Source organism: Oncorhynchus gorbuscha, linkage group LG05, assembly GCF_021184085.1.
Source record: "Oncorhynchus gorbuscha isolate QuinsamMale2020 ecotype Even-year linkage group LG05, OgorEven_v1.0, whole genome shotgun sequence".
NCBI classification, from domain to species: domain Eukaryota; kingdom Metazoa; phylum Chordata; class Actinopteri; order Salmoniformes; family Salmonidae; genus Oncorhynchus; species Oncorhynchus gorbuscha.
The window spans coordinates 29,885,520-29,902,697 of NC_060177.1; the positions used below are offsets into that span (position 1 = coordinate 29,885,520).

The window sequence follows — 17,178 nt, forward strand, 5'->3', positions numbered from 1 at the left end:
TTTTTTTGTTTGTTGAGGTCACTCTTTTCAATGGGCTTTCATTGGGAATCCAGATTTCTAAAGGACCTTCTTGCAGTTCCTATCGCTTCCAATGGATGTCAACAGTCTTTAGAAATTGGTTGAGGTTTTTCCTTTGTGTAATGAAGAAGTACGGCCATCTTGAACGAGGATCACTTGAAGTGTACTGTTAGATAGAGGCGCGTTACCAGAAAGCATGCTACAGTTTGTTTTACTCCTGTATTGAACACAGAGCATCCCGTCTTCAATTTTATTGATTATTTACGTAAACAAATACCTAAAGTTGTATTAGAAAGGTAGTTTGAAATGTTTTGGCAAAGTTTACAGGTAACTTTTGAGATATTTTGTAGTAACGATGCTCAAGTTGGAACCGGTGTTTTTCTGGATCAAACGCGCCAAATAAATGGACATTTTGGATATATATATAGACAGAATTAATCGAACAAAAGGACCATTTGTGATGTTTATGGGACATATTGGAGTGCCAACAAAAGAAGCTTGTCAAAGGCATGAATTATATTTTTATTTCTGCGTTTTGTGTCACGCCTGCAGAGTTTAAATATGCTTCTCTCTCTTTGTTTATATGGTGCTATCCTCAAATAATAGCATCGTTTGCTTTCGCCGAAAAGCCTTTTTGAAATCTGACATGTTGGCTGGATTCACAACAAGTGTAGCTTTAATTTGCTATCTTGCATGTGTGATTTCATGAATGTTTGATTTTTATAGAAAACACTCTGAAGTTTCTAAAAACTGTTTGAATGATGTCTGTGAGTATAACAGAACTTATATGGCAGGCAAAAACCTGAGAACAAATCCAACCAGGAAGTGAGAAATCTGAGGTTTGTAGTTTTTCAAATCATTGCCTATCGAATATACAGTGTCTATGGGGTCTTATTGCACTTCCTAAGGCTTCCACTAGATGTCAACAGTCTTTAGGACCTTGTTTGAGGCTTCTACGATGAAGGGGGAGAGAAAGAGAGCTGTTTGAGCCAGAAGTCTGGCAGAGTGGCATGAGCTGATCATGCGTGTGCCCGTGAGAGGTAGCTGCGTTCCATTGCATTTCTAAAGACAAAAGGAATTATCCGGTTGGAACATTATTGAAGATTTATGCTAAAAATTGATTCTATGCATCGTTTGACATGTTTCAACGAACTGTAATATAACTTTTTTGACATTTTGTCTGAACAAATGATTATATGCATTTGGATTACTGGGCTAAATGCGCAAACAAAAAGGAGACTTTATCGAACAAAACAAACATTTATTGTGGAACTGGTATTCCTGGGAGTCCGTTCCGGTCAAGATCATCAAAGGTAAGTGAATATTTATAACGCTATTTCTGACTTTTCTAACACCTCTCCTTCTTTGGAAAATGGCTGGATGTTTTTCTGTGACTAACGCTGACCCAACATAATCGCAAGGTGTACTTTCGCCGTAAAGCCATTTTGAAATCTGACACAGCTGTTGCATTGAGGAGAGGTGTATCTATATTTCCACGTATAACACCTGTATCTTTTATCAATGTTTATTATGAGTATTTCTGCAATTTGATGTGGCTCTCTGCACTTTCCCCGGATGTTTGAGACTATGCGTTTCTGATCATAACACACCAATTAAAAAAATGAGGTTTTTGGACATAAAGATTATCTTTATCAAACAAAACACACATATATTGTGTAACATGAAGTCCTGTGAGTGCCATCTGATGAAGATCAAAGGTTAGAGATGAATTTAATCGCTATTTCTGATGTTTGTGAGCCCTCTCCTTGGCTGGAAAATGGCTGTATGGTTTTCTGTGACTAGGTGCTGACCTAACATAATAGTTTGGTGTGCTTTCGCCGTAAAGCCTCTTTGAAATCAGACACTGTGGCTGGATTTACAAGACGTTTCTTTAAAATGGCATAAAATACTTTGTGAATTTTAATTATGGTATTTCTGTTGTTTTGAATTTGGCGCCCTGCAATTTCACTGGCTGTTGGCAAGGTTGGACGCTATTGTGCCACATAGCCCAGAGAAGTTAACCGACTTGCCTAGTTAAATGAAGGTTTAAAAAAAAAACTCTACAAAAAAACTAAATGTAATTTCATTTAATTCTTCCAGCATGCACTGCCAGGCTGAGGAAGTGATGTAACACCCCCCCCCCCCCTCCAGTCTTACCTGAGTCAGAATCTTTCTGGTCTCCATTGGCTCCAACAGTGAAGGGAAGCTTCCTCTTGGATGCCTTCTCTTTCATCTCTTTGACGCCATCGCTGCGGTCCAATTTAGGAGTCTTGTTTGACAATACTTTATCCTGGCAAATAAAAAAAGAAAACATGAACACCATATTGCACAGCTATAACAGTAAAGACACACAGATGATTATTTATGGGGTACACTACTAGCTACTAAAACTGTAGATTAAAATGAAAGGGCTGATGTGGAAGGATATTTATAGAACTTCCTCTAGACGAGTGCCAAGCTTTGGCCTAACGTTGGAGACTTCCCTTAGCATTTGGGAGAAGACAGAGCCTGAACAGACAGATACAGAGGGACACAGGCCATCCAGGCCAGGACACATTGACTGAGGGACACAAAGAGACAGGCAGGCGGCAGCTGTGTTTCCCAAAGCTTTACACTGCAGCGTCTAGAGACTTCCAGCGATTAGGGGATTTGCAAAGCGTGACTTTTCCATGGAATTTCCTCTCGGTGTTCCGGCAGCAGAGAGCAGAGGCAGACAGTCCCAAATGGAAAGAGAGAGATGGAAGGAGCGGTAACACCCCCGGGGTCTGTGGTCCACGGCAACTGGAACCCATCAGAAGCTCCCGTCCCCCCGCCAGCAAGCGGCCTGCTCCGGCACCAACGGCTTCCTCCGGCTGACTTTCTGTCTATACAGCACAGTACAGCGCTGCCTCTCCCTCGGCCTGCCTGGCCCAAAAGACTGCTGTTAAAGGGCCATGCAGCAGCTCTGATAGGGGCCTGTCTGCTCGGCTCTCACACGAAACACCCTCCTCACATTTAGCTCTAAGGAGCAGGGGGATCTAACACTTCATAAGAAAAAGGAGCAAGGATTTTAGTGTAGTGTTCCAAAGACAGGAAAATATCTCTCTTCTATACAATATACTGCTTATATATTCAAATACCAGGCTATTAACTGCAACCTGATGGTTTTAGTTTGTAGTAGAACTCTGTGAACCCAGATTTGAATGATTGCTATAATTAAAAACATCGCAAACGATTATAAAACAAGTAAATAAAACCTTATGTAATGCCTCTTTTTCTAAACGCTAGATTTAGAGGGCCAGAGCAGCTGGGTTGTCGGCCGGGTGCCGTCTGTGGTAAGGAAGGCTAATTAAAGAGCTCTGTGTAGGTGGCTGTTTACCACAGAGCGGAGACTGCAGAATCCGATCAGATAAGAGGTGGAATGTAGCAGCAGAACGCTCTCTCTTTCTCAGGCCAGTTCCCACTGCTGTACAGTGGCTCGCTCTGCAGCCCGCCCTGGCAAGTCCCAGCCCCCAGCACTCCTACAGTCATGAGACTATGATGTCACCCTTACAGTACAGTGTAGACACACAGCAAGCTCTTCCTGCTGCTTAGAGCTAGGCTTAGCAGTAACTCTGTACACCAGCGAGAGGGAGGGAACGAGACACATTATTTGTCAGTCTACATGTAGGAGGAATTTCCAAACAGAAAGACAGTACACAGACAGCTGACACACAGACACACACACAGACACACTGACACACACACACACACACACACACACACACACACACACACACACACACACACACACACACACACACACACACACACACACACACACACACACACACACACACACACACACACACACACACACACACACACACACACACACACACACACACAGAGGCGTTAGCACTAGGCAGAGCTAGTCTTGCTGCAACACGCGGAGAAAAGAGAGCTGAATTAAAAAGACAGCTGTGAGCCACTGCTTCAAGGCTGCCTTCATGAGAGACCGTGTTTACTGGTCTCCTAGCAATGCTCTCGCTCCTCCTCTCCCTCCCAGAGTCTGATGCAATTCGGTGCGGAAGGCTGTACATAGCAGACGCGCGTAAAGCTGCACCTCTGGGCTGCTGCTGCTGCTGCTGACCCATTGATTACCATGACATCATCATTCTGCGTCTAAGCCCACTCTAAGCCCACTGCTGTCCGTGCTGGCAACACGTCCACAAAAACACAAGCTGGCTTTAGTAGCCATTTAAAGGGACAGCTCTCCCCACTACCTAGGGGAAAACCCCACTGAAATGTCTCCCTAATCCCTAGTATGACAACCATGTTGAGGAACAATAACACAGGAAATTACACCTGTTATTACGTTACCATTACAACTCTGCTCACATCTAATTAACAGCTCCATTCATTAGAATCCACTTCTGGGAAATGATGTTCAGTGGTCTAACATAGAACCTAGGGAGAAAATCTCTAGGAACTAATCTCTCATGTTTTGTCTGAGTGTCTCAGTGTCAGGCTGACTGCAGCAGAATGCCGTGGCCTGCCTGCCCAGGAACGTAATGCTGTGTTTGATGCATGAGGATCTACATTTGCCACACAGTGCCAGCAGCCTCCACTTCATTGGTCAAAAATAAAGAAGATTACTTCATAGATAAAACCTGGACTACCTACTCAGATGAGTCATATATAGCTGGCTGGCTAAAGCACATAACCTTTGCTATATCATGAGTCATTAAGCTGATGCAACACTACATACAGCCATTTCCCTGGCTCTAGGCTACATCTAGAAACACAGAAAGCATGTCTGTATTTAAAGGGTAGGGTTGTGTGATGGTATTCATAGTGCATTCAATACAGTAGCAAGGAACGTTTCAGAGAGCGGGACACGTGTATAAGTTGCAAGTGTTACAATAATTCACATCGGTAAAAAAACAAAATAACAACTGTTTGACATAGTGCATTTTGCCAACTTGTATTTCAAGGGGGTATGCACGATATATCAGTGAACAAATCGGAATCATCAAGTTTGCAGACAACACAACAGTTTGATCACCAACAACGACGAGACAGCCTACAGGGAGGAGGTGAGGGAGTGAGGTGTCAGGAAAATAACCTCTCAACGTCCAACAAAACAAAGGAGATGATCGCGGACTTCAGGAAACAGCAGAGGGAGCACCCCCTATCCACATTGACGGGACAGCAGTGGAGAAGGTGGAAAGTTAAGTTCCACAGACAGTTTGGTGAAGAAGGCGCAACTGCGCCTCTTCAACCTCAGGAGGCTGAAGAAATTTGGCTCGTCAACGAAATCCCACAAACTTTTACAGATGCGCAATTGAGAGCATCCTGTCGGGCTGTATCACAGCCTGGTACAGCAACTGCTCCGCCCACAACCGTAAGGTTCTCCAGAGGGTGGTGTGGTCTGCACAACGCATCACCGGGGGCAAACTACCTGCCCTCCATGACACCTACAGCACCTGATGTCACAGGAAGGCCAAAAAGATCATCATGGACAACAACCACCCGAGCTACTGCTTGTTCACACCACTATCATCCAGAAGGCGAGGTCAGTACAGGTGCATCAAAGCTGGGACCGAGTGATTGAAAAACAGCTTCTATCTCAAGGCCACCAGACTGTTAAATAGCCATCACTAACTCAGTGACGCTGCTGTCTACACTGAGACCCAATCACACTTTAATAAATGGATCACTACTTTAAACAATGGCACTTTAAATAATGCCACTTTAATAAAAAGTTTACATATCTTACATTACATGTAAATACTGTATTTTATACCATCTACTGCACCTTGCCTATGCCGCATAGCCATCGCTCATCCATATAATTATATGTACATATTCTCATTCACCCCTTTAGGTTTGAGTGTATTAGGTAGTTGTTGGGGAATTTTTTAGATTACTTGTTAGATATTACTGCACTGTTGGAACAAGAAGCACAAGCATTTCGCTACACTCGCATTAACATCTGCTAACCATGTGTATGTGACCAATAAAATTGTATTTGATTCGGCCAGTATTAGCTAAAAATGGCAACGTCGGTATCGGTTTAGTTTAACGCTGATTTAAAAAAACAATGTCAACGCTACCGTTCATACCTATAGGTGCGTGACGTAATGACGCCACGTAAAATGTAGCGCTACAGGTGCAACACAGCATTCCTAACCTAGCCCAAAATGTCTGCTGTGTGGATCGAGCAGTCAACAAGTCCAGCAGTCATTTGAAAGAGTAAGAACATTTCAGCGAGACAACTCAAAGGCGAAATCCATTAACGGCAAGATAACTCTGCTCTCATCCTTCTAGACCTATCGGCTGCCTTCGATACTGTGAACCATCAGATCCTCCTCTCCACCCTCTCCGAGTTGGGCATCTCCGGCGCGGCCCACGCTTGGATTGCGTCCTACCTGACAGGTCGCTCCTACCAGGTGGCGTGGCGAGAATCTGTCTCCTCACCACGCGCTCTCACCACTGGTGTCCCCCAGGGCTCTGTTCTAGGCCCTCTCCTATTCTCGCTATACACCAAGTCACTTGGCTCTGTCATAACCTCACATGGTCTCTCCTATCATTGCTATGCAGACGACACACAATTAATCTTCTCCTTTTCCCCTTCTGATGACCAGGTGGCGAATCGCATCTCTGCATGTCTGGCAGACATATCAGTGTGGATGACGGATCACCACCTCAAGCTGAACTTCGGCAAGACGGAGCTGCTCTTCCTCCCGGGGAAGGACTGCCCGTTCCATGATCTCGCCATCACGGTTGACAACTCCATTGTGTCCTCCTCCCAGAGCGCTAAGAACCTTGGCGTGATCCTGGACAACACCCTGTCGTTCTCAACTAAAATCAAGGAAGTGGCCCGTTCCTGTAGGTTCATGCTCTACAACATCCGCAGAGTACGACCCTGCCTCACACAGGAAGCGGCGCAGGTCCTAATCCAGGCACTTGTCATCTCCCGTCTGGATTACTGCAACTTGCTGTTGGCTGGGCTCCCTGCCTGTGCCATTAAACCCCTACAACTCATCCAGAACGCCGCAGCCCGTCTAGTGTTCAACCTTCCCAAGTTCTCTCACGTCACCCCGCTCCTCCGTTCTCTCCACTGGCTTCCAGTTGAAGCTCGCATCCGCTACAAGACCATGGTGCTTGCCTACGGAGCTGTGAGGGGAACGGCACCTCAGTACCTCCAGGCTCTGATCAGGCCCTACACCCAAATAAGGGCACTGCGTTCATCCACCTCTGGCCTGCTCGCCTCCCTACCACTGAGGAAGTACAGTTCCCGCTCAGCCCAGTCAAAACTGTTCGCTGCTCTGGCTCCCCAATGGTGGAACAAACTCCCTCACGACGCCAGGACAGCGGAGTCAATCACCACCTTCCGGAGACACCTGAAACCCCACCTCTTTAAGGAATACCTAGGATAGGATAAAGTAATCCTTCTCACCCCCCCCCCCCCTTAAAATATTTAGATGCACTATTGTAAAGTGGCTGTTCCACTGGATGTCATAAGGTGAATGCACCAATTTGTAAGTCGCTCTGGATAAGAGCGTCTGCTAAATGACTTAAATGTAAATGTAAATGTAAAAATAACTTTATTCATTGCCCTTGACAATCAACCGTTCTCTGGCGTGGGTGATGTTGGCTGTCGCCGACTGGTCATGTTTCCCTACCGGAGTTCCACAGCAATAGCGTCACTGCTATTAGCTTCACGACATAATATCGAACGTCGTTTGGGTCTTTGCGTGTCAAAAAAGATAACACTATTTGACACGTTAAATACGCTTTTATTTTGACGTGTCAAATAACACAGTTCTATTATAGAATGTTGTGTGTTCTGAATTTGCATGTGCAAGCCAAGCACCATCACTACTATCAGTAGCACTGTCAAAGCTGTACAAAAAAGTCTGCAAACAAGCAAACACCGGCCACGAACGATGTGTTTACAATACCACGTTGGTAATGAAGCATTTTTTGTTCGACCGCAACTTCTGGGGTAGCTAGCTTTAGCTTGGTACCTAGCAAGCACCGATATAACCAGCCTGAAAACAATGACCAGTAGAAACTGCAATCATTTTCATTATTCTTAGCAATGATTTAGGAATCCTTGTGAGTAAGTATTAGCTAGGTAGCCACTTGTTGTTAACCTATTGAAATTGAACTTCAGTTCATGAAAATAAATAGCTAGTCAGCTACTTAGCTTTGTTCCCCAAAGCTAACGTTATAAGCAACCAGCTAGTTTCTTCTTGCTAGTGAGGTTCGACCAGACCAGGTTACGTGTTGTGAAGCTAGCCACAATAAGGATTAGGCACAATAGTGGAATTTGCGGTTTGTCTTCAAAATAAAAGTAACTATTTGAAAGTGATGCAGAAGGTTACAATTGGTGGAATCATGCCATATTTAGACTCGATAATGTTAAACAAGGTTGGAATGTGAAGCAATGAAATGGGATATCAGTCTACTCGGAAGCACCCACAGAACACAAAATTTTGGAGTTTACGCAAATATTAGCATTGTAGCTCTTATCACGGGACTGTGACTGTGTGACATCACTTCCCCAGTCAGCCTATTGTGTGTATTCACATTCATATTGCACTGTACAGCTTTACCTAAGGATTGGGGATCAATGAAATGGGGTATCAGTCTACTCAATACCCAAGATATTGTTTTTCCTCAGGCATAGTGTTCAATACATATAGGTTGACAATAAATGTGGCTCAATTCACAGTTGTTTTGGAGTCCCATAATAAGAGATACGACGCTAATGTTCTCTGGGAGTCACTGAGTAGACTGATGCCCCATGTCATTGATCCACAATCCACAGGTAAGGCTGTACAGTGAAATAGTATGCCCCCAATGCAATTCTTAAGTCTAATACATCCAGTGTGATTTCAACAGATTGGTCAAATTAACAAATTGTCTTTTGTTGATTTTATATAACAACGTTTCAACCTCGTTTAGCATGAGGTTACTTACTTACCCTACATTATTCATCTCATATGCATACGTATATACTGTACTCTATATCATCGACTGCATCCTTACGTAATACATGTATCACTAGCCACTTTAACTATGCCACTTTGTTTACTTTGTCTACATACTCACCTCATATGTATATACTGTACTCGATACCATCTACTGTATGCTGCCCTGTACCATCACTCATTCATATATCCTTATGTACATATTCTTTATCCCCTTACACTGTGTATAAGACAGTAGTTTTGGAATTGTTAGTTAGATTACTTGTTGGTTATCACTGCATTGTCGGAACTAGAAGCACAAGCATTTCGCTACACTCCCATTAACATCTGCTAACCATGTGTATGTGACAAATAAAATTTGATTTGATTTGATCTATTCAATTATGGCATAATTCTACTATTTGTATTCATTTGCATCACTGTCAATTACATACTTTTATTTAGAAGTCTAACCGCAAAGTCCACTATTGTGGCTAATCCTTATTGTGGCTCGCTTCACATAGATGGGTCCGACCACCATTAATCAAGTAAGAAATTGTCTTTATTAATTATGGTTATTTTAAATGATGACAGCTAGCTAACTATAGCTACTGAAACAGATTGTCGTTTTGCTATGTTTTTGGGGAAGAACATAGTTTGCATCCATGAGCTAGCTAGCTTTAAAAAAAATGACCAGCACTGTAGGCATGCGAGACAACTTTACCAGCATCATAGTATACATATCGATTCATCTTTGTGACATATGAAATACAAGTGAGTGTAATCAATGTGCAATAACTACGTGAAAAATGTATATTCAGGTCCTGACTGGTCAACAAGCTTATTTGACATGTCAAGTAGTGTTTTTTGACACGCAAAGACCCAAACGGCATTCCATAGTATGAGAAATTCTGATTGGGAATGAAACGACTGAACAATGAAACAGCACAGCAACTAAAAGAAAGAAATGGGTTTGAATTATGTTTCACTGGTAATGGGGACAAACGTAAATGCCAATAAAATAACTTTTTGGTCAGTGTGGTGTGTGTGTGACTTTTATTTAACCAGGCAAGTCAGTTAAGAACAAATTCTTATTTACAATGACGGCCATACCCGGACGACGCTGGGCCAATTGTGCGTCTCCTTATAGGACTCCCAATCATGGCTGGATGTGATACAGCCTGGATTTTAACCAGGGACTGTAGTGACGCCTCATGCACTGAGATGCAGTACCTTAGACCGCTGCGTCCATGTGTGTGTGCTAACTATTTAACTGTACTAGAATGCTTAAAAAGGCCGCTAAAATTGTAAATATCTGTTTTTTTGCCAAGGAAAATATTGGATATCGGCCAAAATGTCATATCAGTGCTTCACAAATTTGAAGTGTTCTCAACAAGTGTTTTCTTTCACTGTAGAAATGTTACCATAGCCCACGCCCAACATTGGGACCTCAGTCATAAGAAATAATCCTAAAAAGCGACAATAGGCTCTTAGCCAGTTGAATGCCAACTCCCATGGAGCTGTTTATTAAGTCCATAATGACGTTTTACTGTGTAATGAGGACATGACCCCTAGATGCAGGACTCAGCAGCGAGAGCAGTAAAGGGCTTGTGTATGTATGTGTGTAGATGTGTGGTGTGTCAGTATGTGTGTGTTTCTTACCTTCTTCCCACTCTGCTTCTCCACCATGTCAGTGTTGAGTGGGAAGTCTTCCAGCTGGGGGGGGTTTTTGAACCCCCACCCTTGGGCATCGTTCAGCTATCGCCACGCCAAACCTCATTCACGCTTCCATCGCATCGTCATCGACCGTCTGCCAAAGGAGAGAGCGAAAGAGATAGAGGGGGAGATGGAAAGAGACACATTAGCACCTGGTCACTCGTCTCCACAGAAAACACATTTCCACACTGCCACACAATGCTCCCATTAGCAGTACATCAGGCTCCCCATTTTCAACAATTACACCTGCACTCTGGTTTCAAAGGTGAGGAAGTGTGCAGAATAATGCCCCTGCTCTAGACCCACTCTCTTCCCAGGAAGTTTAGGGTGTTTCATTGTCATATCCATAGGGTGAGAGAGATAGTGGTCAATGTGGGTGAAAGACAGGCCTACGGAAGCGAATCTAAGCAAGTTTTTAAGTAGCTAATCCCTTATTCACACACAATACATTCCTAATGGAAATCAATGTCTTGATGTCAATAACATTAATCCATCTCGATTACAATAAACATGGGGAGAATTATAAGTTTTCCTATATTGTGCAATGCCAGCAAAACTGTTTTTACTGTGGGACAGGAGACAAACATCTCTGCTTCATGACTCCCGGTAGGTAACAGCTGAGGAATGTCTTCAGGGATATGGCACGTCTGGACAACAGCCCTACTGCCCTACCCAAGATACATACTACACAGTGTCGGTGTGATGCAGGGAATGGTGTGCTAGCAGGGAGTGGTGTGCTAGTGTAATGCAGGGAGTGGTGTGCTAGTGTAATCCAGGGAGTGGTGTGCTAGTGTGATTCAGGGAGTGGTGTGCTAGTGTGATGCAGAGAGTGGTGTGCTAATGTGATGCAGGGAATGGTGTGCTATCAGGGAATGGTGTGCTTGCAGGGAGTGGTGTGTTAGTGTGATGCAGGGAATGGTGTGATAGCAGGGAGTGGTGTGCTAGCAGAGAGTGTTGTGCTAGTGTGATAGCAGGGAGTGGTGTGCTAGTGTGATGCAGGGAATGTGTGCTAGCAGGGAGTGGTGTGCTAGTATGATGCAGGGAATGGTGTGCTAGCAGGGAGGGGTGTGCTGATGTGATATAGGGAATGGTGTGCTAGCAGGGAATGGTGTGCTTGCAGGGAGTGGTGTGCTAGTGTGATGCAGGGAATGGTGTGATAGCAGGGAGTGGTGTGCTAGCAGAGTGTTGTGCTAGTGTGCTTGCAGGGAGTGGTGTGCTAGTGTGATGCAGGGAATGGTGTGCTAGCAGGGAGTGGTGTGCTAGTATGTTGCAGGGAATGGTGTGCTAGCAGGGAGGGGTGTGCTAGTGTGCTGCATGGAGTGGTGTGCAAGCAGGGAGTGGTGTGCTAATGTGATACAGGGAATGGTGTGCTAGCAGGGAGTGGTGTGCTAGTATGATGCAGGGAGTGGTGTGCAAGTAGGGAGTGGTGTGCTAGTGTAATGCAGGGAGTGGTGTGCTAGTGTGATGCAGGGAATTATGTGCTAGCAGGGAGTGGAGTGCTAGTGTGATGCAGGGAATGGTGTACTAATGTGATGCAGGGAGTGGTGTGCTAATGTTATGCAGGAAGTGGTCCTTCTGTAGCTCAGTTGGTAGAGCATGGCGCTTGTAACGCCAGGGTAGTGGGTTCGATCCCCGGGACCACCCATACGTAGAATGTATGCACACATGACTGTAAGTCGCTTTGGATAAAAGCGTCTGCTAAATGGCATATATTATTATTATATTATAAGTGGTGTGCTAGCAGGGAGTGGTGTGTTAATGTGATGCAGGGAGTAGTGTGCTGGTGTTATGCAGGGAGTGGTGTGCTAGTGTTATGCAGGGGGTGGTGTGCTAGTGTGATGCAGGGAGTGGTGTGCTAGTGTGATGCAGGGAGTGGTGTGCTAGTGTGATGCAGGGAGTGGTGTGCTAGTGTGATGCAGGGAGTGGTGTGCTAGTGTGATGTGCTAGTGTTATGCAGGGAGTGGTGTGCTAGTGTTATGCAGGGAGTGGTGTGCTAGTGTTATGCAGGGAGTGGTGTGCTAGTGTTATGCAGGGAGTGGTGTGCTAGTGTTATGCAGGGAGTGGTGTGCTAGTGTTATGCAGGGAGTGGTGTGCTAGTGTTATGCAGGGAGTGGTGTGCTAGTGTGATGCAGGGAGTGGTGTGCTAGTGTGATGCAGGGAGTGGTGTGCTAGTGTGATGCAGGGAGTAGTGTGCTGGTGTTATGCAGGGAGTGGTGTGCTAGTGTTATGCAGGGAGTGGTGTGCTAGTGTTATGCAGGGAGTGGTGTGCTAGTGTTATGCAGGGAGTGGTGTGCTAGTGTTATGCAGGGAGTGGTGTGCTAGTGTTATGCAGGGAGTGGTGTGCTAGTGTTATGCAGGGAGTGGTGTGCTAGTGTTATGCAGGGAGTGGTGTGCTAGTGTTATGCAGGGAGTGGTGTGCTAGTGTTATGCAGGGAGTGGTGTGCTAGTGTTATGCAGGGAGTGGTGTGCTAGTGTTATGCAGGGAGTGGTGTGCTAATGTTATGCAGGGAGTGGTGTGCTAGTGTTATGCAGGGAGTGGTGTGCTAGTGTTATGCAGGGAGTGGTGTGCTAGTGTTATGCAGGGAGTGGTGTGCTAGTGTTATGCAGGGAGTGGTGTGCTAGTGTTATGCAGGGAGTGGTGTGCTAGTGTTATGCAGGGAGTTGTGTGCTAATGTTATGCAGGGAGTGGTGTGCTAGCAGGGAGGGGTGTGCTAGTGTGCTGCATGGAGTGGTGTGCAAGCAGGGAGTGGTGTGCTAATGTGATACAGGGAGTGGTGTGCTAGCAGGGAGTGGTGTGCTAGTATGATGCAGGGAGTGGTGTGCAAGTAGGGAGTGGTGTGCTAGTGTAATGCAGGGAGTGGTGTGCTAGTGTGGTGCAGGGAATTGTGTGCTAGCAGGGAGTGGAGTGCTAGTGTGATGCAGGGAATGGTGTGCTAGCAGGGAGTGGTGTGCTAATGTGATGCAGGGAGTGGTGTGCTAGTGTGATGCAGGGAGTGGTGTGCTAGTGTTATGCAGGGAGTGGTGTGCTAGTGTTATGCAGGGAGTGGTGTGCTAGTGTTATGCAGGGAGTAGTGTGCTAGTGTGATGCAGGGAGTGGTGTGCTAGTGTCATGCAGGGGGTGGTGTGCTAGTGTTATGCAGGGAGTAGTGTGCTAGTGTTATGCAGGGAGTAGTGTGCTAGTGTTATGCAGGGAGTAGTGTGCTAGTGTTATGCAGGGAGTGGTGTGCTAGTGTTATGCAGGGAGTAGTGTGCTAGTGTTATGCAGGGAGTGGTGTGCTAGTGTTATGCAGGGAGTAGTGTGCTAGTGTTATGCAGGGAGTAGTGTGCTAGTGTTATGCAGGGAATGGTGTGCTAGTGTTATGCAGGGAGTAGTGTGCTAGTGTCATGCAGGGGGGGGTGTGCTAGTGTCATGCAGGGAGTGGTGTGCTAGTGTTATGCAGGGAGTAGTGTGCTAGTGTCATGCAGGGAGGGGTGTGCTAGTGTTATGCAGGGAGTGGTGTGCTAGTGTTATGCAGGGAGTAGTGTGCTAGTGTCATGCAGGGAGGGGTGTGCTAGTGTTATGCAGGGAGTGGTGTGCTAATGTTATGCAGGGAGTAGTGTGCTAGTGTTATGCAGGGAGTGGTGTGCTAGTGTTATGCAGGGAGTAGTGTGCTAGTGTTATGCAGGGAGTGGTGTGCTAGTGTTATGCAGGGAGTGGTGTGCTAGTGTTATGCAGGGAGTGGTGTGCTAGTGTTATGCAGGGAGTGGTGTGCTAGTGTTATGCAGGGAGTGGTGTGCTAGTGTTATGCAGGGAGTAGTGTGCTAGTGTTATGCAGGGAGTGGTGTGCTAGTGTTATGCAGGGAGTGGTGTGCTAGTGTTATGCAGGGAGTGGTGTGCTAGTGTTATGCAGGGAGTAGTGTGCTAGTGTTATGCAGGGAGTAGTGTGCTAGTGTTATGCAGGGAGTAGTGTGCTAGTGTTATGCAGGGAGTAGTGTGCTAGTGTTATGCAGGGAGTAGTGTGCTAGTGTTATGCAGGGAGTGGTGTGCTAGTGTTATGCAGGGAGTGGTGTGCTAGTGTTATGCAGGGAGTGGTGTGCTAATGTTCCCTCCTGCTGAATCTCCATGCAGCCATGCTACTAGATTATCCCTATTCTCTTTAGTATCCACTTCCCCGTCTGCATGTGGAGAGGTTGCTTCCGAGCGCCCATGAATAAATGATATGTAAAGAGTTTCTCAATATTTTTCTCCTCCATAATGATTTTTTACATTTTATTTTTAAAATCGTTTTAAACCAGAGTGTGTGCAGAGGGCTGGGCTGGAGCAGGTCCCTCCTCCTGCCATCCTCCCGCCCTCTCTCCACTACCCGGGAACGCTGCCTGGCACTCAGCTCTGCCCTGGCGCCATGGCCCTCCCTCTGCAGCTCTCCTACTCAAAGACAGCTATTTATATCCCAGAGCCAGCGACGCACACCGACAGAGGAACATTGCTCCCCTCTCTTCCTGGCATATGGAAAGTGAGACGCAGCAAACCTCTGCTCTGCCTCCACCCCTCTTCTCTGGCCCCGTCCCCCAAAGCCTCACACACTCCAAGCTCACATTACGCAGCACAAAGTGGCAAAGGGGTCAACTACTATCAGAGGCAAAGATTCTATGATACACACATTGAGCCGACCTAGTTTGAGCGATCTTGAACAATAAACTCCACACCCCCATCGTAAATTCACACATTGTGATTGAAACCAGCCTTTGATGTTAGTGGTGCGAAACAGTTTCATATTATATTGAGATAATCATTTAACCAAGTACAATTTCCTCTGCTATAACTTTGAGTGTGTATGTTGGTGCCTGTATGCGCATGGCAGGGTCAATAAGAACCTATTAAGTTTTCCTATATGGTTTCCACTGTGTACCATATCAGTGACTGACTTAAACTTCAATAGATTTCCATCTCTCCCTTTTTTACATTAATGTAATAACTATCGTATATAATACCATAGGCCTATATTATTATATACAACATCACTATCCAGATGCTGCGCTTCTTGACGTAATTGTGTTATCAGGTTGTCTTCAAGGATTCTGGGGTGGTTTTGGCACAGAGGTTAAATAAGTGTATTATGTTATTGAGTCCTCAGTCAGTTCTTCTATAGGGGTTTTTGGCAGGGAGACTTCAATGTATTATATGTGTGTTCTGAGCTTTCATCTCCTAGTGGGGAGAGGAACACACACACACACACACACACACACACACACACACACACAGAGAGAAACAGAACCCCAAGAGGAAACACAATAACATCCATTCCAAAACACAGGCCTCATTTCCTCCACCTTCCACCCCATTCAAAAGTTGTACAGCATCTGCTATCAGTGTGTGTGTGTGTGTGTGTGTGTGTGTGTGTGTGTGTGTGTGTGTGTGTGTGTGTGTGTGTGTGTGTGTGTGTGTGTGTGTGTGTGTGTGTGTGTGTGTGTGTGTGTGTGTGTGTGTGTGTGTGTGTGTGTGTGTGTGTTACACAGAGGGGCCTCTCTCCACAAGCCAGCAGCTCTAATTCATCACATATGAGTAAGTCTATGCACTGTAAGGTACAGTAGAGAGAAGTCGAGGCCCTGGTCCAATGCTGGATCCTGCAGCATCCGCTTCCCGCTCCTTTACACTGAAAACAACAAATCCTGGCTCCCTCTTCCAACCCCCCAAACACACACCATGTGTGCAGTCTGTCCACACTCCCCCAGGGGTCCCTTCCTGCCACTCTGTAAACAGGGTCAGCCATGGCTGTCAGATTTATTTTTCCAAAGCTGTATTGATGAAATATTGTACAGTTTTTGTCTTGCGTCAGCATCCCCTACAAAAGTCATGAAATTACCTCACCGAATGAGTTTCACTTTGACATTGTTTTGTCTGGGAGGCTAGGTAAACAAAGCCCACGTCATCCTCACAGCACTGTTTACAGTGGAAAAGCAGCACACCAGGAGCCAAATTGCAAATGCTAAAGGCCTATTGGAGAGAACATTGATCTGCAATCATGGAACAGCACAATTTCGATAAGTGTGGTAAGTGTAAATTTGGCATTTTGCTTGCAATACCGTATTGGAAATGCCTTATACGTCCAATTTCAACAGCATAAGCATGACGCACATGGCAGCCATGTTAAAAGGTCTATATAAACAGTCTTTGATGTGTGTTGTTTTGCCGACTGCCCTTCCAGGCACCAATGTCACCTGACAGCAGTGATTGGTCATGTAACCACGCACTTGAGCCATTAGACAAAGCATTGGCTTGCTAGCTAGCTGACTATTCTCAACTACGATTGGTGCTTGGAGAGGGTGGGTTCACACACAGGTTAGAGCTGTTACTCTTAGCGTGAATCAGGCTATCCCAACAGAGGCAGAGCCTTGTGGGTTCATCGCACTGACCCAGTAGAAGAGTGAAGAATGTGGTCTTTAATGGGTTCCCAATGGGGACGTTTTTACTGAGACTGACCCCTGGTCAGCAGAGCTGGAGGTTAGACTTTAGCGCCTTCTA

The 17,178-nt window shown here is 45.6% G+C and overlaps 1 protein-coding gene across 1 annotated transcript in view; it reads right to left on the reverse strand.

The window, feature by feature from the left end:
- Positions 1–17,178, reverse strand: part of LOC124035809 (ankyrin repeat domain-containing protein 11-like) — a 147,320-nt gene that overhangs the window by 17,830 nt on the left and 112,312 nt on the right. The window contains 3 exon segments of the mRNA XM_046349574.1: positions 2,176–2,308; positions 10,623–10,682; positions 10,685–10,770. Of these exon segments, the coding sequence (XP_046205530.1) occupies positions 2,176–2,308; positions 10,623–10,682; positions 10,685–10,711 (220 nt within the window). The 5' untranslated portion in view covers positions 10,712–10,770.